At 44.6% G+C, this 25,008-nt stretch overlaps 1 protein-coding gene across 1 annotated transcript in view; it reads left to right on the forward strand.

The window, feature by feature from the left end:
• Positions 1 to 940: 940 nt before the first annotated feature.
• Positions 941 to 25,008, forward strand: part of LOC126101508 (uncharacterized) — a 341,063-nt gene continuing 316,995 nt past the window's right edge. The window contains exons 1-2 of the mRNA XM_049912152.1: positions 941 to 1,033; positions 6,515 to 6,700. Of these exons, the coding sequence (XP_049768109.1) occupies positions 941 to 1,033; positions 6,515 to 6,700 (279 nt within the window). The remainder of the gene's footprint in view (positions 1,034 to 6,514; positions 6,701 to 25,008) is intronic.

Here is a 25,008-nt window from a genome sequence, read left to right on the forward strand (position 1 = left end):
ACAGGTATCTTTTGTGACTTGACCAAAGCTTTAGACTCAGTCAACCACTTATTACTTCCTCGCAAGCTAGAGAGGTATGGGATAATGCACAGGGCATTGCAGTGTTTCAAATCTTATTTGTCACAATGAAAACAGAGAGTTATTCTAAATTCAAAGTAAATCTCACTTAATAGCTTAAACAATAAAAGACTCTCCCTAGATTTTATGTGTTATCTTGACAAGTTGTTGGGTAAAAGTTGGTTTTTGTGTAAGAAGATTTGTGTATCGTGTGTCTAAATATGGCTTCATTAGCTGAAGATATAACATTAAACAGTGTGCTGAAATTAAAAGACTTTGCAAGGTTGTTCATATAGGACTTGGAAATACATGTAATGTTAACGGTAAAGCACTGTGGTGGTTGTGTTACTGGTGATATCAAGAAGCCTGAGGGGGGGGGGGGGGGGGGGGAGGAACTGAGTAGGAACAAAATTAAACACTTAAAAATACAGTATTTTAAGAACCACAGATATTAAAGTTAAAATACACGTACTTACCTGTGAAACACCTGAAGAAATGTATGATATGCTTATAAGGATACATTAGAAGAATACAAACCAACAGAAGACTCAATTACTTAGAGAGTTTTACAGTTTCATATGTGACAGGAATGTAGATATGACCAATATTGCTGAAGTGAAAACCCTGTCATTCAGACTGAACTGTCTGGAGCAGTTGTCCGAAGAATATAAACATTTTGGAAGTGCTTGAGACTCTACTAAAAAGAAGGGGAAAACATTAGGAAAGCTGAAATCAAGACTGAAATCTGACCAAATCAGATATTGATAAGACAATGCGTCAGGTTGATGACGGGATTCTATTTGGAGATCACACCTGTCAAACAGAAAATCTCCTACAAAAACTGAGGAAAAATATTAACATTACAACTGATGAAGAACCAATAATGTATCTTGGACTGGAACTCAAAAGAACAACAGAAGGTATCTATAGTTACACAGAAAAATATGCTAAAGGAGTGGTGAAAACATACACAATGGTAAAATAAACAACTAAAACAACTTTAATTTCACTAAAAGGAGAAATTGAGAAAATCAGTACAGCAGAGTCAGACTTTCCATATCGTGAAACAATAGGCAGTTTATTGTATATAATCGGGTACCATGCGCTATTTGAATCCCCGAGAGACGTCATGGACGTTGAAGACCCCTAGAGGGCTCTGCACCATCGTGCTGTAAGCTGTGGCAGCACGCGCGTCCTGGCCCGCATTTAGTGTGAGGGCGCCACAGTGGAACACAGGGTTCCAGCAGCCAATAGCGGTGTCCCCTATAGAGTATTTAAGCGCCTGCCTCTCACCCAACCAGTGAGTCTAATCATTGTGTGAGTTTTGACACATCGCCTCGTCAACAGACAGCGTGTTATCGTTCTTGTTTTCATTAGTAGTGGACGTCTTGGATTCATATGATTGTCTCTGCCACACCATTGCTTCTTGCGTGTTGTCGTTAGGTCTCTCTCCATCGTCTGTCATTGTTTTATGTCTGTCCTCTCCGTTCATTTCTTTGTTCATGAGCCACTCTCCGTTTGGTCCTTCCCCACTTTCTTGGCAACCCCACGACCATTCCGGTCACGGTTACAACAGGTTATAACATCATTGGCGATGAGGTAAATGGTAGTAGTTGCTGGCACGGAGGCAAAGTTGGTCTGTCTTCTGGAGCAACACCAGCAGCTCATGCAGCAGCAGCAGCTCCAGTCAGACATCTTACAACAGTCGCTGCAGTTGCTAATGGACAAAGTCAAGGCCCAGGACGTTTTACCACAACAGCTTCCAAGGCCTCGGGTGTCTGATGCTTTCCCACGTCTGCCGTCGTTTCCACCCTTTAATGATGCTAAAGAGGACTGGGAAACCTACTTACATTGGCTGAAACAACATTTCACGACTTTTGAAGTCATGGGCGACTCCTTGCAGCCGTCGTTGTTTTTGTCTGGGGCCTCCCCAGACATGTTATTTCTTCTCCACAAGTTGGCACCGTTGTGTGATCCTGTGGCTCTCTCTTTCCAGGAGATCTGCCTTTTGCTGACAAACTATTATTCCCAACGCTACCATGTGGTCGCCTCTCGGCTGGAGTTTCACTAGTACCGTAAACATCCTGGCCAATCGTATCATTCCTGGGTCTCGGACTTGTAGGGTCTCAGCCGTCGATGCGATTTTACGTGCACCAATCAGCAGTGTAATGCTCCGTATGTGGACTCCCTGATCTGGGATGTGGTGGTTCACCTGGCTCCCGATCCTGAGGTCCGTACTGTGGCATTGAAACTTGAGAAGAGATTCTCCATATTGCCTACTCCTTTGAAATTGCTCAAGCGGCTAACGAGCGTCTTATGGCACAGCTGCAGGTGGCGGCGATAGAGGCATCACAGCGGGTTCCGCCCTCGCGACGTTGACATGGCCCTGCTGACAGAGGCCAGTGCCATCGGGACTCCTCATTGTCTGACACCTCTATGGCATCAGTGCCTCCGATTGCCCTTCATCGCCAGTTGTGCGGCTCACTTCCATCTTGCCCGCAGTGCTATACTGCACTCTCTCGAGCTGATTGTCCCCACCACAGGGAAACGTGCACTCTGTGTGACAAGGAGGGCCACATCCGATTGGTTGTTGTAGTCGCTTGACTCGCTCCAGACCTGCCCCTCCTGGGTGTCAAGATACCGTACATGCTCTGCAATAGGTCATCCAACTGGATGACCCGTCAGTGTGAAAGCTTTTCCTCACGCTCCACCTTTTCACTGAGGATGTCAGTTTTCAGGTCAACACTGGGGCCACTGTCTCCCTGATTAATATGGCGACATATACCTGACTGGGCTCTCCTGAGTTATCACCTCCCTTTCGGTGTTCGGGAGGACGACGGTTCAATCCCACGTCCGGCCATCCTGATTTAGGTTTTCCGTGATTACCCTAAATCACTCCAGGCAAATGCCGGGATGGTTCCTCTGAAAGGGCTCAGCCAACTTACTTCCCAATCCTTCCCTAATCCGATGAGACCGATGACCACACTGTCTGGTCTCCTTCCCCAAACCAACCAACCAACCTTTCGGTGTTTGGTCGCCTATGGAGACTGTCGCATTCCCCTTCGTGGGCAGTTCGCCGTCCAGGCGACGTACAAACGTGTTCCCTGGCTCCTTACCCTGTTTGTTGCCGACCATCCATCGGCTTCGAATGTTTTTGGCCTGGATGCATTTCAACTGTTTGGCTTTTCAATTTCCTTCGTTTCCACGGCTGTTCCTTTTCAGGAATGATCTGTGCTCAGCTTTTGCATCAATGTTTGCAATGGATATTGGATGTGCTTCAGATTTTCAGACACACATCAGACTTCAGCCGTACGTGCAGCCTCTCTTTTTCTGGGCCTGACCCCTTCCTGTGGCCTTATGGCCAGATATCAAGCAGGAACTTGATCAGCTCCAGGCTGCTGGTGTTCCGGAGCCTGTGAATACAATGCCTGGGCGACACCATTGGTTGTCATATGGAAACCCAATGGGTCCCTTCGGCTATGTCGGGACTTTGGCACTACTGTCAATGCTCAGTCCCTCGTAGACACTTACCTCATTCTCCAACAGAAAGACCTTCTCACCAAGCTTGACAGGGGAGAGTACTTTTCAAAGAAGAATGACCTGGCTGATGCATACCACCAGTTACCCTTGGATGCCGAATCCCAGAACATCTTGGTTATCAACACAGCTTTTGGACTATACAAGTGCAAGCGCCTTCTGTTTGGTGTCTCTTTGGCGCCAGCCATTTTCTAGCTCTTCCTGGAGCAGCTTACACAGCCTATCCCTGCCTGTGTGAATTATGTGGATGACATCTTGATTACCGGGTGTTCCTGCCAGGAACATTTGCAAAACCTCAGCGCCTTATTTCACGCTCTGTACTCTGCAGGTTTAAGCTGTCGGCTGGACAAGTGTTGTTTTTTTTTTCAACCGGTAGTGGAATACTTAGGCCACTGGCTTAGCAAAGATGGCATTCGCCTTTTGGGTCATAATGTCACGGCCATTGAGGCCCTTCCTCGTCCCAAGGACTTTCCTGAACTCCAGGTGTTTTTAGGCAAGGTTACTCATTCCTTAAAGTTCTTACCCCAGGCTGCCTTCATTGCTCAACCACTCAATCACTTGCGTCACAAAGGGGTACCTTTTTATTGGACTCCTGCCTGTGACTAAGCTTTTCTCCATTTAAAGGCAATGCTGAAGTCCACCCCTTGCCTTACTCCCTTCTCTCCGGACCACCCCTTGGTTGTGGCGGCTGATGCGTTGGCATACGGCTTGGGGCCGTCCTCACGCATTGGAATGCCGATGGCTCAGAACAGCCCATCGCTTATGCATCTAAGACGTTGACCCCAGCACAATGGAACTACTCCCAGATTGAAAAGGAGGCCCTGGCAATAGTGTTCGCCATCCAAAAATTTCACACTTATCTCTTTCGGGCAAAGTTCACCCACCTGTTGGACCATTAACCCTTAGTTACGCCTTTTGGAGCCCACTCTCACCTTTCAGAGTGGACGGCTCAACGTCTCCAGCACTGGGCATTGTTTTTACGGAATTAAGCTTACGCCATAAGCCCACCGCCCACCATGCTAATGCGGGCACTTTGTCACGTCTCCCCACAGGCCCCGATTCTGTGTTTGACCAACAGGAAGTCCTCTGCTTTCATATTGATGCACTGGACAGTCTGCCTCTTATGGCTGCTCACATTGTCACAGCTACACGCCGAGACCCTATCTTGCGGCAAGTTCTCTGCTGCGTGGCCCATGGGTGGCCCTGCTATATTACTCGTCTGATGCAAACTGACTTCTGCCTCTGGTGCCACCTGTCCCACAGGCTCTCAATGGTTGATGATGTCCTTCTGTTGGTCACAGAGTCAGATGCCCATCGGGTGGTCATCCCTCCGGATTTGTGGCATCAGGTACTCAGTTTGTTACCACGAGGGCACTGTGGTATGTACCGCATGAAAGTTCCGGCTTGCCGGCACCTGTATTGGCCTGATACAGGTGGCGATATTGACTGCCTGGTCCACAGATGCACTGTGTGTGTGTGCATCACCAGGCAAGCCCCCCCTCAGTCGTTCGCACCCTGGCATATGCCTCTCCGGTCCTGGGATCGCATCCATCTCGATTTTGCTGGTCCGTTTTTGGGGTCCATGTGGTTACTTATCACTGATGCCTACTCCAAATACACATATGTCGTCCGCATGGCGTCCACCACCATGGAGGCCACACTCATGGCCCTGATCCAAGTTCTCACCATTGATGGCCTGCCTCACACTTTGGTCTCTGATAATGGCCCCCAATTCACAGCATCCTCTTTCCATGACTTCTGTCAGGCCAATGGTATCAAACATGTCTGTATCCTATCTTTCCTCAAACGGAGCGGTGGAGGGGCTTGTCTGCACATTCAAACAACAGTTGACAAAGGTGGTCGAAACATCTCCATTCACGTCAGCCCTCACCCTGTTCTTGAGCACCTATCGCACCATGCCAATTGACGGATATAGTCCAGCAGAGTTCTTTCATGGGCAACAGCTGTGGACCCTGCTCCATTTGTGCCCCCTCAGCATTACGCCTCCGGCACGGCCAGGTGGGCCCGCATATACAGGAGCAACATGGGTTGGACGTCTGCCACCGACGTCGCGGCCTATGGGCAACGTGTGCCGTCAGTGCAGATGTCAAAAGGGTTGGAACGCCACCATCATAACCAGCTCCACCTGCATATCCACGCAGGACTGCCGTTGCTGCCTCCTCCTCCACTGCGTCCTTCAGGTACAGATGTGGTCCTCGAGTTGCCGCCACTGCCCCCAGTTGCTGCCTCCCATGAGTCTGCCGCTGGCCCTCCTTGCCCCCAGATTGATCAGCAGCTCCCTCCACTGCCCTGGCCTCTGGGTCAGCCATCATGGACACCTCAGACATCCCTTCCTCCCCGCCAACTGCGGTTGAGGAGCCCAGATCTTCTCCCATCTGCTGACTGCCGCGGCACCGGCCGGGTGTATCCGCCCCTATACACAAGTTTCCGGGGGGAGGGATCTGGTACCGAGCATCGTGGGTTTCGCCAGATGGAATGTACCTTGATTACCACTAGAGGTACCTGCAGCCATCGCACTGTAAGCCGTGGCTGTGCACACTCCTGGCACACGTGTAATGTGAGGGCACCACTGTGGAGCACGTGGTTCCAGCAGCCAATAGCGTCATACCCTGTCATGTATTTAAGCACCTGCCTCTCACTCAGTGAGGCAGTCTGATATTTGCGTGTGTCTCTCGATATCTAGCTTACAGACATCGTGTTTACTTTGCTCATTTCTGTGTACGAGTGGACATTGTTGATTTCATGAGCTTTTCACTTGTTGCCCCATTGCTTCTTGCATGTGTTGTTCTTGGTGTCTTTCTTGGTTGTCTGTCATTGTGCATGTCCATCCTTTTCTGTTCATCCATCTTGTTTGTTTGTGGGCCACTCTTGTTTTGTCACGCTGCACTTTCGTTCACAGCCACCCTGTGACCAGAATTGTCTCAGTTACAACAGTCCTCACATTCCTGTGCCTGAACCACCTACTACTTTAGAATCTTCATCATCATCATCATCATCATCATCATCATCATCAAGAGAAACTTCAGATTCTGATTATGACTCTACACCCACAGGACAACCAGAGCTGTTTACACAAGAAGACTTGGTAAGAGATTTGGTTCTTTCAAAAGAACCAGCACAAGTTTCCAGGTCTTGATTAAAGGAAAAACATTTGCTTATCCCGGGCACAACATTCTACTGGTTTCCATCAAGAGAATAAGAACTTCATGAATATTCCACTACAGAAGGTTCTCTTGTATATTGTAGGAACATTGAAGATGTGATGTTACATACAACATGAATGAATGCAGGCTATTTATAGATTCCCACAAAAGAAGCCTCAAGGCCATACTTCTACACATTGAAAATAAGTATGGCTCAGTGCCAGCAGCATATTCTATGCACTTGAAAGAAAGCTATGAAAATATGTAGCTGCTGATGAAGGCATTAAACTATTCAAAACACCAATGGGTTGTATGTGGAGACCTGAAAGTAATAGGACACCAGTCAGTCAAGCTTTACAAAGTTTCCTTGTTTCCTGTGCCTCTGGGATAGCGGTGCCCATGCACTGCATTGGAGTAGAATAGAACAGCCAGCTAGAACAACAATGAATACTGGGAAGAAAAGTGTGATAAGAGAATCTCTGCTGAAATGAGAGAAAATCATTCTGCTACCTTGTTGTATTACATTGGGAATCATGAAACAGTTCATCAAAGCATTGTCTAAAGATGGTGATTATTTTAAGTAAACAGGTTCCAAAATTTCTTTTCTGTCTGGGGCTACACTCAAAAGAAGAAATATTTCTGGAACCAAATATTAAAAGTTTGATGAAAGATGAAGTATTTGAAAATGAACTAACGCTAGAAGAACAACTGATTTGGACAGAATTTAAGAATGTGGTTGACAATTTCTTAGCGAATAGGAAACACCCAGACTTTAAAGCCATGGAGGAGAATATGTTGATAGATCTGAAAAATTTAGGATAGAATATTCTTCGTAGCTATCTTGACTTCTTCCCTGGCAATCTTGGACACATTAGCGAAGAACCTGGACAAAGATCTCATCAAGACATGAAAGACATAGAAGCATGTTGTCATGGCAGGTGGAGTAATGGGATGATGGTTAACCACTGTTGGTCTCTAAAAAGAGATAATGTGGAGTTACAGCACAGAAGAAAATCTTGAAGACAAAATTTCTGTATGAAGAGGAAGTGGTACTGAAAAAGTGCAGTGTATCTGTAAGACTTGAAATACACTCCCGGAAATGGAAAAAAGAACACATTGACACCGGTGTGTCAGACCCACCATACTTGCTCCGGACACTGCGAGAGGGCTGTACAAGCAATGATCACACGCACGGCACAGCGGACACACCAGGAACCGCGGTGTTGGCCGTCGAATGGCGCTAGCTGCGCAGCATTTGTGCACCGCCGCCGTTAGTGTCAGCCAGTTTACCGTGGCATACGGAGCTCCATCGCAGTCTTTAACACTGGTAGCATGCCGCGACAGCGTGGACGTGAACCGTATGTGCAGTTGACGGACTTTGAGCGAGGGCATATAGTGGGCATGCGGGAGGCCGGGTGGACGTACCGCCGAATTGCTCAACACGTGGGGCGTAAGGTCTCCACAGTACATCGATGTTGTCGCCAGTCGTCGGCGGAAGGTGCACGTGCCCGTCAACCTGGGACCGGAGCGCAGCGACGCACGGATGCACGCCAAGACCGTAGGATCCTACGCAGTGCCGTAGGGGACCGCACTGCCACTTCCCAGCAAATTAGGGACACTGTTGCTCCTGGGGTATCGGCGAGGACCATTCGCAACCGTCTCCATGAAGCTGGGCTACGGTCCCGCACACCGTTAGGCCGTCTTCCGCTCACGCCCCAACATCGTGCAGCCCGCCTCCAGTGGTGTCGCGACAGGCGTGAATGGAGGGACGAATGGAGACGTGTCATCTTCAGCGATGAGAGTCGCTTCTGCCTTGGTGCCAATGATGGTCGTATGCGTGTTTGGCGCTGTGCAGGTGAGCGCCACAATCAGGACTGCATACGACCGAGGCACACAGGGCCAACACCCGGCATCATGGTGTGGGGAGCGATCTCCTACACTGGCCGTACACCACTGGTGATCGTCGAGGGGACACTGAATAGTGCACGGTACATCCAAACCGTCATCGAACCCATCGTTCTACCATTCCTAGACCAGCAAGGGAACTTGCTGTTCCAACAGGACAATGCACATCTGCATGTATCCCGTGCCACCCAACGTGCTCTAGAAGGTGTAAGTCAACTACCCTGGCCAGCAAGATCTCCGGATCTGTCCCCCATTGAGCATGTTTGGGACTGGATGAAGCGTCGTCTCACGCGGTCTGCACGTCCAGCACGAACGCTGGTCCAACTGAGGCGCCAGGTGGAAATGGCATGGCAAGCCGTTCCACAGGACTACATCCAGCATCTCTACGATCGTCTCCATGGGAGAATAGCAGCCTGCATTGCTGCGAAAGGTGGATATACACTGTACTAGTGCCGACATTGTGCATGCTCTGTTGCCTGTGTCTATGTGCCTGTGGTTCTGTCAGTGTGATCATGTGATGTATCTGACCCCAGGAATGTGTCAATAAAGTTTCCCCTTCCTGGGACAATGAATTCACGGTGTTCTTATTTCAATTTCCAGGAGTGTATGTTGAACTTAAACTGTAATTAGGTTCCATGACCAAACGCATGCTGTTTGATTTTATTTAGTGCATACATATGTAAACAGTTACTGATTAGTAGTATAGCTGTAAGTGTCTTTATTAATGTATTAAAATGTCTTAATATTGTATATAACAATGAAAAGCTTGGCAATCACAACAGTCTTTTATGTGTGTGTTCTACCACCATTTGGTGAGTAGGTTTTTTATCTATCCAATTAATTGATATTGTATATATTTGTCAGTTCTTTATAGCATTATTACAGTTTTCTCATATGTGATAGCCAAAATCTGATACACTGTTTTTCAGTAGAAGCCAGCAGTTAATAAAAACCACCCATCAAGATTAAAATCCTTTAACAAAATTTTAGTTTTGAAGCCCTGTGTAATTAGTGGAGAAGGTGTGAAAACCAATACTCAATTAATATTGGTAGTCCATGAGTTCAAAACATGGAAAACTACCAAGCAACTTCAGTCATTCCTTGGCTTCTGCAATTATTATAGAAAATTCATCAAGGATTTTCTGAAAATTGCTGAAACATTAAAGCATTGATTAAGAAAAGATATAAAAGGTGAAGGGACAGCAGAATTCCAAACAGCATTTGAAGCATTGAAAAAAATATTTATATCAGATTCATTATTGATATTTTCAGATTTCAAATAATAATTAATCCTTTCTTGTGCTCCCAGCAATAGTGCTCAGTCAAAATTTAGATTGTGAATAAAATCTAGTGGATTATGCCTCTAGACAGCTCAATAATGTGTAACAGAATTAATCCACAACAGAAAAGGAGATGCTAATGGTCTTTTATGGCATCACTTATTTGTATGGTCAGAAATTTAAAGTACTAACAGACAATGCATTGATAAAATGGTTGTGGCCATTAAGGAATCCTTCTATTACTCTGAAAAGACTGAGTGAATTTCATTATAAGCTAGTCCATAAATCAGGGAAGAAGAAAACAAATGTGGATATATTGAGCTGAAAACTCAGATTACTGCAAATACTAGGTAGAAGTGTGGCTCAGTGCCAGAAGGCACAAGAAAATGACAGATTGCCAGGCATTCAGATTACAGTCACAGTTTGTGATGCATGATGGCTTACTCTGCAGACAGATAAAATGCAGGCTGTGCTTGGTAGTTCCAGCAGCGTTCTGGTCAAAGTTTTGTAAACAAGTACATGATAACATATTAGCAGGTCATAGCATCATAGAACTACAGACAGAAGAGACATCTCCTACTCTTACATGAGAATTTTTATACTCATAGAAAAGTAGGAGACATGATGTGAAGCTGTATGAAAAAAGAAAGAAAAAAAGACAACTGTATATCTTGTGCAGAGAGGGCTGACCTTAGACCTACTGCAAAGATAGCCAGAAGTGAAAAAAACCACGTATAGACAGGATATTTTAGGACCATTTAGTAGAATCCCAGCAGGAATAAGTGTAAATATGAACATTAATGGACCATTTTTCTTGATACACTGAAATGTTAGCAATTTCAAACCAATATGCTAACACATTAGCACAAGCCATGGCAAATAATTGGATCCTTAACTCTGGATTACCAGATAGTATAATAACAGATCAGGTTACAAATTTCATATCAGATCTAATGAAGCAGCTGTGTTATTTCCTTCACATATGAACAAGCCCTTTTTAAATGAATGTAGAGAAAGAGTGCAAACGGCTGTTTCCAAAACCATAAGATACTATGTGAATAGCCAACACAATGATTGGGACATGTACCTAGTATTCAAAATTTCTGCGTACAGTTCTACAGTCCACACCAGTATCAGTCTTTTGGCATATGAGGTGGTTTGTGGCTGAAAGATGCCACCTACTTCTAACATGATAAAATCCAAGTGTGGAGCTGATAGTGAGCCAATAAAAGAATTCGCAAAATGTTTACAGAAGATTTGGTAAAGAATAAAATGCACCAACACTAAAGCCTTAGAACATCAGCAACAGACAAGCAATGTATAGGGAAAGTCACAAGATAGAGTTGGCCAGTGGGTATTGTTAACAAACCCATATACACCTAAAGGTAAAATCCAGAAGTTTTTAAACAGGTACCACAGTCCATACCAAGCCACTGAAATGACTTTGCCAGTAAATGTGAAATTGCAGTTGTCCATAAGAATATCTGTTGTTCTTGTGAGTAGAGTAAACTGTTCAAAGAAACTGTCAATGTCCCATCCGCTTCACCAGTATCGAAAAAAGCATGCAAAGAAATGTAAAATGGGCTTCTAACGATGATCAAGAGATATGAAAAATGCCTACACACTCAGGCTGCAAAATACACTATGAACAGATTTTTTCATAGTTTTTATAGTTTGCTGTACATTTGTTACCTTGAAGTCCTGCTATGAATTTACTGATGCATCATGTACAATAAAGTTCAGAAGTTTGTAATGGGTATTACTGGTCAATAAACAGGGTAGAGTTTATTTTCTTTATATTTTTTTACGTGCATGTACTTTGTCTGAACAGGGAGAGAACTGTTAAAAGGTTCCTTTCTCTTAGGTGGCATGCTGACATGGATATCCAGGAAGACTGTCATATTCCTGTTAACACTTCATTTTGTCAAGGGGGTATCATACACAGTTCAGAACTAGTCTCAAAATTTGGGGATATTGTTCCCCAGAGAGCCAGATGTGCTACTAACTAGCCATCAATGGATGCTGAGGTTAATCGTCAACACATTGAAAGTACGAAATTGTGGTGCACAGATTACAGGAGGTATCCACAGTACTACATGAAGAAGTGCAGAAAAAGAAAGTCTTAGGAGAAATACAAAATGAATATCAAGAGCTGATGCTCTTGTATTAAAAAACTGAGAGTGCAGCTGACTCAGTTAATGGAAGTAGTTCCACAGATGGCAATACAAAGAAAAAGGGGATAGTTAGATGCTGGATCAAAATTACTGAAAGACCATATTCACCATGGCAGACAGTGCACGTATGCTGAATTGGGATAGTACGGTAGAGTAAATATAAGTAATAGTGTATATTACAAAAACCACAGGGGAAAGACATACTACACAGCTATAAAAACATGGAACATGGTATATTAAATAATTCGAGACTGGTATGAGAACAGACTACAGAATTGGCACAGTGAAGCAAAAGTACTATGCAGACAATAAATAACAACTTAGAAAGGCATATCAGATGGGAAAATGACTGTAGATGGGCTGTTGCAAGCATTGGCAGATAGGTTGAATGACATGAGACTATTGGTATCAACAAAGCAAGAAGCAGTTTACCAGGACAAATGAGTTCTGCACTGTTTCCTTCAAAACACCTGCTAGCAGTATTACACTACACACAAAAAGAATTTCCTATGGAATTGCAACACATAATGAACTTAACTAGAACATCTTACCAGCCATTTGAGTCAGATCAAATAGAGCAAAACTGCTGGTATCCATTCAGCACAATGCTAGTTTTTTACTGTTGAGCCTTATTCAAAAAGTGGGAAACTATAGGCATGAGGATACATATATAAATGGAGGAAGCACTATTTATGTTAGAACAGAGGGAAGTATCCATTCTCACGTCACTAGCAGAGTTACAAGACTGACTGAAAGAAAGCATCATAATTTGTTCAGCTAGAGTGATACAGCCTAACACATGATATGTGAGGTACAGTTGTTCTTAAGGAAAGCAGAAATAGCTGAGTGAGAGAAGTGTTCGCTCCATGACCACATTTACAGAGAGTGACAGCACACTGGATTTATTCAGTTTTCTTGCTGTAATTCGTCATTGTAAACTGTTACAAAAATGGAAAACCCACTGCCATCACCAAAGTAGAACCATGGAACAGTGGTATACTGGTAAATGATATAACTTTTGATATAGCAGGAGTACAATTTCGCCTATCAGCTACCATCACCAGTACGACCCTAACCAAGATATCACAACCAATATTATATTGGTCATAAAAACCGTTAAAAGTGTTACCAGCCCAAAACCTAACATTCCTCAACAACACATTATGCCCTGACCAATTGTAATCACTGGACAAACTAATAGCATCACAAAAAGGATGGAATTCTACTTAAAAAATGTTTCAGCATATTCAGTGCTATAGAGACAGACAATGGTATAGCATCATGACAACAAGTATTTCCAGCAGCAGTTTCTGGCATAATCCTATTACCAGTTTGTGTAGTCTACTTTTGCTTGAGACATGAAGCCACTCATCCTCCAGAATCACCAATACATCAAATACATGTTGAGTGATTAAATAGCAACAAAAAGGAACAAAGTTGTAAACTTTTATTAGAGCATAAGGATTCAACAGAGGCAATATATGATTAAGAAAGAAAAACAAAGACCTTCTGAATAACCTTTTACAAACATTCAAATAACAAGAAATTTTACAGTATGTAATCATCCAAGTAACATATATGTCTTGAGATTGTGCCACAGGCAAACAAAGGAAAAATTCAGAACTAATTTTTTTAGAGGAGAGGATAAGTTGTGCTGCAGAAAGATATCAAGAGTAAAATGCGAAATATTCTTGAAGTTTTTTTTCCAGCCAGCACTAAGCCAAGTCAGACCTGGCCAGAATGACAAACAGCAGGGAGCTGATACTGCAGATAATATGGCACACCCCAGAAGCTATTGCTTCATGTCACTCAAGTGAAAAGTCTGAATCAATAATTCAGCAACACGGCCTCAATGAGGTGTGGTTATAACATCATTCTGACAAAGCCACACAATGCTACAAGAATGAATAAAAGTTCCACAAGAACACCTATCGGCTCACTGGCATGTCGATAAAGCACCAAACTGAATCCCTGAAGGCCACTGTTATAGCAGTGAGGTGTGGTGAAGAATGCTGATGAGCCGTGAAAAGGATGACACACACATGCTCATCTTTGGCAAGACATAACGTCATTACCTCAGATGGACAGCAATAAATAACGAGGATCTTATTCCCACATGTGATTCAGTTGCACTGAGCCAGCTATGTGGCAACCTCTGTGATATGCAGCCTACCATCTGAGAGACGACTTCTACCTCGGAGATTGTCACTCGTCTGGTCTGCCGAACCTGATCGCTGCGAGCTGCTGACATCTCGTCTGCTGGTGTGAAGTCTTGGGGCCTTCTACCTCCGGCTTGCTGAGAGATTAAGTGATAGTGTTTGGCACACTGTCAACCTGTCACTGTTCAGAGAGATGTGCTAAATCCTGCTACCCCTGACTTGCATCAGTGAGCCGACAAAAGTGGCCACACGTACATCCGGTGGAGAGGCACCGCCACCTACATCCTCTGCAGAGCTGCTGGAGTTTACTCAGGCACATCCCTCCCCCCTTGCACCAGGCCACCAATGTTCATGAGAGTGTTCTTGTAACAAGCAATAGGCGATCCGGTGGTCGACTTCACTGTACGGGCTACGCCTGCCGCCCTCCATCCTGCACGGCACCACGGTGTTACGCGAGTGGCTGCAAGAGAGATAGTGGCCTTGAGAATCTGCTAAGGTGGATGTATCAGCATTTTGTCCTTCCACTGCCCTTGGCATGCCCACAACAGAGATGATGATTCAGTATTGTAATGCTTTAACCAAATAAATGTGTGTCTTGCTAATACTATTTCATCACAGCACAGAGCACCAGCTGGCCTGCACCATAATATTTCTTGCCTTGTCATCCTGCAACTGGAAGGATCTCAGCCTGTGCCCTTACAGCCCCTTTACAGAGCTCAAAGAAAGAAAGAAGGAAGAACACCTTCGAGATGCAGTGGTTGACTGCATGCTTCGATTGCACCAACACAGCTGTAAAGTGCAGAGTCAATTATATGTAGTAAATTGCAACTAATTTTCTGCATTTACTCTCACTCAAGAAATTGCAGACAACACCTGAGGTACTCCTAAACAAGTTGAAGACAATACCTGAGGAATTATGATGGAACTAGTTTCTAGTTAGTAAAAGCTATATTCATCAGTGTTTGTGTATGTAATAAAAGATGACTGCTGTTTCACGACATAATGCAGTAAAACATATCTTCCATTTCAGTTCCTTTTAGACGACTCTAAAGAATTCTGTTCGCTTCTAAACTACACACATCAAAAACGTTTTGCATCACCCTGGATCCCAGAACTCCTGAAGACAGACGTTGACTGTGGACATTGTATCACAGACACAATCCCTTTGACTGTTCAGAGAGTCACTAAACCCGCCAAAAGAAGTAAGCAACCATGCATGAGCAGCGCCTATTAGACGGAGGGAGTCCGACAGCCGATCAGTTTTAGTCATTCCATCAGGAAGGATGTACATGGCTCTTGTTGTCTGTAGTTCAGCCATGCCTAGAGGGTCAATACTGCGGTTTGATCTCATCAACATTGTTACTTTGTGCCAGGAACGACTCTCAACAAGGGAAGTGTCCAGGCTTCTCAGAGTGAACCAAGGTGATATTGTTCGGACATGGAGGAGACACAGAGAGACAGGAACTGTCGATGACATGCCTCGCTCAGGCCGCCCGAGGGCTACTACTGCAGTGGATGACCACTACCTATGGATTATGGCTCGGAGGAACCCTGACAGCAACGCCACCATGTTGAATAATGCTTTTTGTGCAGCCACAGGACGTCGTGTTATTACTCAAACTGTGCACAATAGGCTGCACGATGCAGAACTTCACCCCTGACGTCCATGGCGAGGTCCATCTTTGCAACCACAACACTGTGCACCATGGTGCAGATGGACCCAACAACATGCCAAATGGACCCCTCAGGATTGGCATCACGTTCTCTTCACCGATGAGTGTCGCATATGCCTTCAACCGGACAATTGTCTGAGACGTATTTGGAATCAACCGGGTCAGGCTGAATGCCTTAGACACACTGTCCAGCGAGTGCGGCAAGATGAAGGTTCCCTGCTGTTTTGGGGTGGCATTATGTGGGGCGACGTACGCCGCTGGTGGTCATGGAAGGCGCCATAATGGCTGTACGATACGTGAATGCCATCTTCCAACCGATAGTGCAACCATATCGCCAGCATATTCGCGAGGGATTCGTCTTCATGGACAACAATTCCCGCCCCAAAAAATGGTTCAAATGGCTCTGAGTACTATGGGACTTAACATCTCAGGTCATCAGTCACCTAGAACTTAGAACTACTTAAACCTAACTAACCTAAGGACATCACACACATCCATGCCCGAAGCAGGATTCGAACCTGCGACCGTAGCGGTCGCGCGGTTCCAAACTGTAGCGCCTAGAACCGCTCGGCCACTTTAACCCGCCCCCATCGAGCATATCTTGTGAATGACTTCCTTCAGGACAACGACATCGCTCGACTAGAGTGGCTAGCATGACATGAACCCTATCGAACATGCCTGGGATAGATTGAAAATAGCTGTTTATGGACGACATGACCCACCACCCGCACTGAGGGATCTACGCCGTATCGCCGTTGAGGAGTGGGACAGTCTGGACCAACAGCGCCTTGACGAACTTGTGGATAGTATGTCACGAAGAACACAGGCATGCATCCATGCAACAGGACGTGCTACTGGGTATTAGAGGTACCGGTGTGTTCACCACCTCCGAAGGTCTCGCTGTATGGTGGTACAGCATGCAATGTGTGGTTTTCATGAGCAATAAAAAGAGCGGAAATGATATTTATGTTGATCTCTATTCCAGTTTTCTGTACAGGTTCCGGAACTCTCGGAAGCAAGGTGATGCAATACCGGTACTTAATGTGTGTATGTTCAGAATGTTCTATTCGACTTAAGTAACGCATGTTATTTATTAATCAGGCTAGAGATTCTGAAAATTGTGAAACTGATAGTAAAACTGGTCGTTTTCGATACATGTAAACTCTTTCATACTGCCCAAGCACACTGCTATCTCACCTACAAAGAAGTTTTCTAGGACAATATTATCCTCATAGTAATTTTGTAGTCTGCTTAATACTGACCAAGCCTGCCAGAGATCGCAGAAAAATACATCCACACATTCATTTTAATGTGCTCCTCATTGCGAAGTTACACACCATATGCTACGCTCCTTTTCACCGGAGCGAATGGAAAGCAAGGGGCGAGCATTCGCAGAGGATTCGCTACCTGTTGAAACGTTACAGTAAATAATTTCAGTGCCAGATGGAATAATATGATCTCTGTAGAAAAACAGTAGCCTGCATTTGATAAGGTTGATCTTGTTTTGTCACATTCTGGTATCTTTAATTTTTCAAGCGTGGAATACAGCTTGGGCAAAGGGGAGCATGTCCGTTCATTATTTAACAATAATCATTCAAGTGAGGAAATCGTTGCACATAATTATTGTGGCATCTTTTACAGCTGAGAAGACGAAGGAGTTTAGAGCTTCTGCGAGGCTGTAAATGGAGGTAAGTAAAAACGGAATAATTTCTGACTGACTTGGACTGTGTCAAAATGACCGCTTGCGCGGTACATAAAAATTAAGAGAGCAATTCTCATCCTTTTCAAGAGCTTGCAGTCTTTAATTTTTCGATTCCAGGGTCAAAACTCAAAAGGTGTGATAATTTTCTCCGGGTCAGCTCATCAGAGAAGTCCTTGCCTCCTGCATATCGATCTAAAGCGAGACAGTTTTTTCCTCCCTACAACGTAAAAATAACCACAATCATGAAATTTGGCACTAGGAAATAACCGGTTCGTACCTCTCTCTCTAATGTAAATCCTTCTTATGTGGTGCGACCAACGATTCCACCGAGAATCAGCCTCACATCTGATTTTCAAAATTATTAAATCTTTTCCTCTCACTAAGCAGTCAAAAATTTTTCTATCGCTGTCAATGAACGCAAGTCACACAGCGGAGATTTTACACTGGCGACCGTTCGCACAACTTAAATATATACAGATTTATCATATTTATTATATAAAAATGTACAAGGAAACAGTATTGTTGTTACATAAATATTTGTTTGTTTCACGTCATACGCAACTGAGTGCATGACGCCGAGCAAAATACAATGATAAGTAAATATTTTCCATAGTTCTGAGACAGTAAAACTAGAACAGAAAAATCTGGAAAAAAGTCAATCCCAAAATATTTTCGCGATGGCAACGAAACAGCACGTCAGGTGAAGAACATCACTACGCATTCCTAGTGCTTCTTGAGCTTAAATGTGGGAGTAGAACTGATTTTTTACGAGACCCAGTGTGTGCTAAGCATATAATTTGTTTTTTTCCTAAGTGGTTTCAATATTTATTGCTTTTTTAGTAATATGTCATTATGTAAATGTTCAACAAGATGGCGGAAACATTCTTGTAATGGCGCACAAACATGGTTAGCGTGATGCAATTGTTTTGAAAAGAAATATTTTTCCGTAGCATAGGTAAGCAACAACTAACCTTCATCTGTGAACTGTTTACGTAGTCAACATAGACGAATAAGAAAGAGAAGGGTACTTAATTTCGGAAATTCATAGGACCTACACGTTATTATTGTTGAAACTAAGTTTGAAATAACAGCCATGGAAAGTTCAGAGGAAGAGAACACTCGACATACTATAAACGAGGCTATTGTTGAAAATGTTCATGGTAACAGTAGCGATTTCGTCGCATCACCAAATGACGCAATGTCACAGCCGGTGAGCAGTACTAGTTTTGAAGTAGCAAACTCTACTTCTGACACTTTTGTACAACTATGTCAAAGGATAGAAGATTTACTCAATAAAAAACTTGATGAAAACAATCAAAAACCTGATAAAAAATATGACCAAAACAATCAAAGACTTGACAAGACTCCAGCAAGATTAGCGGTTTTGACTAACGATGATAGTAATTGTACTCAAATGCAGAATACATTGAAAACAGAGGTTGGAAATCAAGTCACTAAAGTGACACGCAGCAACTCAGAAGGAATAACTAACAGCATTTCAACACGGAAAAGCAGAGTAAAAGAAGCCAGAACAGATTAAAAAACCGACAAATGATTTGATGCAATGTGGTTAGAACATGCAACAGAACAGTCCACTATTCAACAGGTAGCCAAACAAGTAGATAAAATAGCAACAAAACATGAGAGAGAAGTTGAAGATTTTTACGAGGGAAATAGGTTTCACTTGATAACAGGTTAGAGGCAGAGCTACAGAAGGCTGTTGAGCAAACCATTACCGATGTGTACACAGAGAAAAATACGTCAGTATTAAAGATACTCTCTGAGTTAGGTCAGACACAAAGAATACTTATAGGCTTTATCGAAATGGAAAGATCACCTGAAAACACAAATAGGAACACGACTGGAAAAATTAGAAGAAGAGTGAAATAACATTAATAAGGAAGCAAGGAATGATAGTAGCTACACAAGCAATACACTGAAAAGCCAAAGAAACTGGTACACCATCCTAATATCGTGTAGGGTCCCCGCGAACACGCAGAAGTGCCGCAACACGACGTGGCATGGACTCGAATGTCTGAAGTAGTGCTGGAGGGAATTGGCACAATGAATCCTGCAGGGCTGTCCATAAATACATAAGAGTACGAGGGGGTGGAGGTCTCTTCTGAACAGCACGATGCAAGCCAGCCCAGATATGCTCATCACTGTTTATGTCTGGAAAGTTTGATGGCCAGCTGAAGTGTTTAAACTCTGAAGTGTGTTCCTGGAGCCACTCTGTAGCAATTCTGGAAGTGTGGAGTGTCGCATTGTCCTGCTGGAATTGCCAAAGTCCGTCGGAATGCACATTGGACATGAATGGATGCAGGTGATCTGACAAAATGCTTCCGTAGGTGTGACCTGTCAGAGCCGTATCTAGATGTATCAGGGGTCCCATATCTCTACAATTGCACACGTCCCGCACCATTACAGAGCCTCCATGAGCTTCAACAGCCCCTGCTGACATGCATGCTCCATGGATTCATGAGGTTGTCTCCATACCCGTACACGTCCATCCGCTCGATACAATTCGAAACGAGACTCGTCCGACCAGACAACATGTTTCCAGTCATCAACAGTCCAATGTCTTGTGTTGACAGGCTCGGGCGAGGCGTAAAGCTTTGTGTCGTGCAGTCACCAAGGGTACACGATTGGGTCTTTCATTCCAAAAGCCCATATCGATGTTCCGTTGAATGGTTCGCACGCTGACACTTGTTGATGGCCCAGCATTGAAATCTGCAGCAATTTGCAGAAGGGTTGCACTTCTGTGAAGTTGAAAGATTCTATTCAGTCGTCATTGGTTCCGTTCTTGCAGGATCTTTTTCCAGATGCAGCGATATTGGAATTTGATATTTTATCAGATTCTTGATATTCACAGTACACTCGTCAAATGGTCGTACGGGAAAATCCCCACTTCATCGCTGCCTAGGGGATGCAGTGTCCCATCACTAGTGCGCCGAATATAACACCACGTTCAAACTCACTTAAATTTGATAACCTGCCATTGTAGTAGCAGTAACCGATTTAACATCTGCGCCAAACATTTGTTGGCCGCGTGGTTCGAGGCGCCATGTCACAGATTGCGTGGCCCCTCCTGCTGGAGGTTCGAATCCTCCCTCGGGCATTGATGTTTGTATTGTTCTTAGCATAAGTTAGTTTAAGTAATGAGCAAGTCTAGGGACCGATGACCTCAGCAGTTTGGTCCCTTAGGAATTCACATACACACACAAATTCGGTGTTTTATATGGCGTTGCTGCCCGCAGTACCGTATTCTGCCTGTCTACATATCTCTGTATTTGAATAAGCATGCCTATACCAGTTTCTTTGGCGCTTGAGTGTAGTAATGATGAACGCCATTGTCCAGTTTCTCATGCAAACGAATGTGCACAAGGAGTAGCAGCTAGCACAAACATAATACCACAAAACTCTATTATAGGAAATGTGAGTGCAGGCACCCCACTTTCATCAGTTATACTAGACGAAAGTCTTCTAAAAGTCGACAGTTACAGGTGGTCATCCAAGAAAAGAAATCTGTTAATTCAGTTAATTTCATAGCTTGTTTCCTTTGGGCGTCCGAGACGGCAGAAAGCTGTCACACATTAGTACAATTTGAAAATGCATTTCTTGTGCAATGTTGGTCACGTTGTGGGCAGGAAAGATTAAGAAAACAAGTATTTATTCGAAAGCCATACAAAATCAGGGAGGGATCGTTAAGAAAATATTTCGAGAAGTAGATAAGTAAGACTGGTTTCTGGAATGAACCCGTGGCTCTCAGTGATATTCTACACATTTTGAAAGGAAAACTTCTATTTCACATCAGAGAAAAACTGGTACAGGCCCCGAAATCTAACCTAGAGTCTTTTTGTCGGTCCTCGATTCTGCGTGGTTGTGGTATTGCTATCGGACAACAAACAAAACAAAAGATACTAAAGAATGTTCTTTATTGCTCTTCAAAATAGTCGCCACCCACTACAACCCAGTTTTGACAACGTTCGTACAGCTTCTGGAAACTAACAGCAAAGGGCTCCTGTGGAATCGATCGCAGAACGGCTGTCACACCATCTTTGATGGCATTCACGACCGCACGATGTTCACCTTTCCTGGCCGCCTTCAAGCGGTGAAACAGGAAGAAGTCCGTAGGAGCCAGATCAGGGGAGTAGGAGGGTGCTGGAGAACAGCTGCCATCTTCTGCGCTAGGCATTGGCGCACACGGATTGCGCAGTGTGCAGGGGCACTGGCACGAAGCAGCGTTCATTTTCCAGTCCTGTGCAACTCTCACCGAACCCGCCGGATATTCCGTAGCAATCGGTTCAAAACGGACTGGTAAAATACAGCATTAATGATTTGATCTGCAGATACAAATTCCTTGTGGATGATGCCGTTGTTGTCGAAGAAGGCGATCAACGGTGTTTTCACCTTTTTGCGGACGGCTTCTTTTTTTTGTCGAGGGGAAGACGGTGAACACCATGACATCGATTGCCGTTTTGATTCCGGATCGAACTACACTACTGGCCATTAAAATTGCTACACCAAGAAGGAATGCAAATGATAAACGGGTATTCATTGGAAAAACATACAGGGTGATTCAAAAAGAATACCACAACTTTAAAAATGTGTATTTAATGAAAGAAACATAATATAACCTTCTGTTATACATCATTACAAAGAGTATTTAAAAAGGTTTTCTTTTACTCAAAAACAAGTTCAGAGATGTTCAATATGGCCCCTCCAGACACTCGATCAATATCAACCCGATACTCCAACTTGTTCCACACTCTCTGTAGCATATCAGGCGTAACAGTTTGGATAGCTGCTGTTATTTCTCGTTTCAAATCATCAATGGTGCTGGGAGAGGTGACCGAAACACCATATCTTTAACATACCCCCATAAGAAAAAATCGCAGGGGGTAAGATCAGGGCTTCTTGGAGGCCAGTGATGAAGTGCTCTGTCACGGGCTGCCTGGCGGCCGATCCATCGCCTCGGGTAGTTGACGATAAGGTTTCATAACTAACCTTTTTCGTAGGACTCTCCATACACTCGATGGTGGAATTTGCAGCTCTCTGCTAGCTCTGCGAGTCGATTTTCCTGGGCTGCGAACAAATGCTTACTGGATGCGTGCTACATTTTTATCACTCGTTCTCGGCCGTCCAGAACTTTTCCCTTTGCACAAACACCCATTCTCTGTAAACTGTTTATACCAACGTTTAATACACCACCTATCAGGAGGTTTAACACCATACTTCTTTCGAAATGCATGCTGAACAACTGTCGTCGATTCACTTCTGCCGTACTCAATAACACAAAAAGCTTTCTGTTGAGCGGTCGCCATCTTAGCATCAACTGACGCTGACGCCTAGTCAACAGCGCCTCAAGCGAACAAATGTACAACTAAATGAAACTTTATAGCTCCCTTAATTCGCCGACAGATAGTGCTTAGCTCTGCCTTTTGTCGTTGCAGAGTTTTAAATTCCTAAAGTTGTGGTATTCTTTTTGAATCACCCTGTATTACACTAGAACTGACATGTGATTACGTTTTCACGCAATTTCGGTGCATACATCCTGACAAATCAGTACCCAGAACAACCACCTCTGGCCGTAATAACGGCCTTGATACGCCTGGGCATTGAGTCAAACAGAGCTCGAATGGCGTGTACAGGTATAGCTGCCCATGCAGCTTCAACACGATACCACAGTTAATCAAGAGTAGTGACTGGCGTATTATGATGAGCCAGTTGCTCGACCACCATTGACCAGATGTTTTCAATTGGTGAGAGATCTGGAGAATGTGCTGGCCAGGGCAGCAGTCGAACATTTTCCGTATCCAGAAAGGCCCGTACAGGACCTGCAACATGCGGTCATCCATTATCCTGGTCCATTATCGCTGGGATCGAATGAAGGGCAGAGCCACGGGTCGTAACACGTCTGAAATGTAACGTCCATTGTTCAGAGTGCCGTCAGTGCGAACAAGAGGTGACCGAGACGTGTAACCAATGCCACCCCATACCATTACGCCGGGTGATACGCCAGTATGGCGATGAACACACGCTTCCAATGTCCGTTCACCGCGATGTCGTCAAACACGGATGCGACCATCGTGATGCTGTAAACAGAACCTGGATTCATCCGAAAAAATGGCGTTTTGCCATTCGTGCACCCGTCGTTGAGTACACCATCGCAGGCTCCTGTCTGTGATGTAGCGTCAAGGGTAACCGCAGCCACAGTCTCCGAGCTGATAGTCCATGCTGCTGCAAACGTCGTCGAACTGTTCGTGCAGATGGATGTTGTCTTGCAAACGTCCCCATCTGTTGACTCAGGGATCGAGACGTGGCTGCACGATCCGTTACAGCCATGCGGATAAGACGCCTGTCATCTCGACTGCTAGTGATACGAGGCCGTTGGGATCCAGCACGGCGTTCCGTATTAGCCTCCTGAACCGACCGATTCCATATTCTGCTAACAGTCATTGGATCTCGAGCAACGCGAGCAGCAATGTCGCCATACGATAAACCGCAATCGCGATGGGCTACAATTCGACCTTTATCAAAGTCGGAAACGTGATGGTACACATATCTCCTACTTACACGAGGCATCGCAACAACGTTTCACCAGGCAACGCCGGTCAACTGCTGTTTGTGCATGAGAAATCGATTGGAAACTTTCCTCATGTCAGCACGGATGAATCCAGGTTCTGTTTACAGCATCATGATGGTTGCATCCGTGTTTGGCGACATCGCGGTGAACGCACATTGGAAGCGTGTATTCGACATCGCCATACTGACGTATGACCCGGCGTGACGGTATGGGGTGCCATCGGTTACACGTCTCAGTCACCTCTTGTTCGCATTGACGGAACTTTGAACAGTGGACGTTACATTTCAGACGTGTTACGACCCGTGGCTCTACCCTTCATTCGATCCCTGTGAAACCCTACATTTCAGCAGGATAATGCACGGCCGCGTGTTGCAGGTCCTGTACGGGCGTTTCTGGATACGGAAAATGTTCGACTGCTGCCCTGGCCAGCACATTCTCCAGATCTCTCACCAATTGAAAACGTCTGGTCAATGGTGGCCGAGCAACTGGCTCAGCGTAATACGCCAGTCACTACTCTTGATGAACTGTGCTATCGTGTTGAAGCTGCATGGGCAGCTATACCTGTGCACGCCATCCAAGCTCTGTTTGACGCAATGCCCAGGCGTATCAAGGCCGTTATTACTGCCAGAGGTGGTTGTTCTGGGTACTGATTTCTGAGGATCTATGCACCCAAATTGCGTGAAAATGTAATCACATGTCAGTTCTAGTATAATATATTTGTCCAATGAATACCCGTGTATCATCTGCATTTCTTCTTGGTGTAGCAGTTTT

This window comes from Schistocerca cancellata, chromosome 9 (genome assembly GCF_023864275.1).
Source record: "Schistocerca cancellata isolate TAMUIC-IGC-003103 chromosome 9, iqSchCanc2.1, whole genome shotgun sequence".
NCBI lineage: Eukaryota > Metazoa > Arthropoda > Insecta > Orthoptera > Acrididae > Schistocerca > Schistocerca cancellata.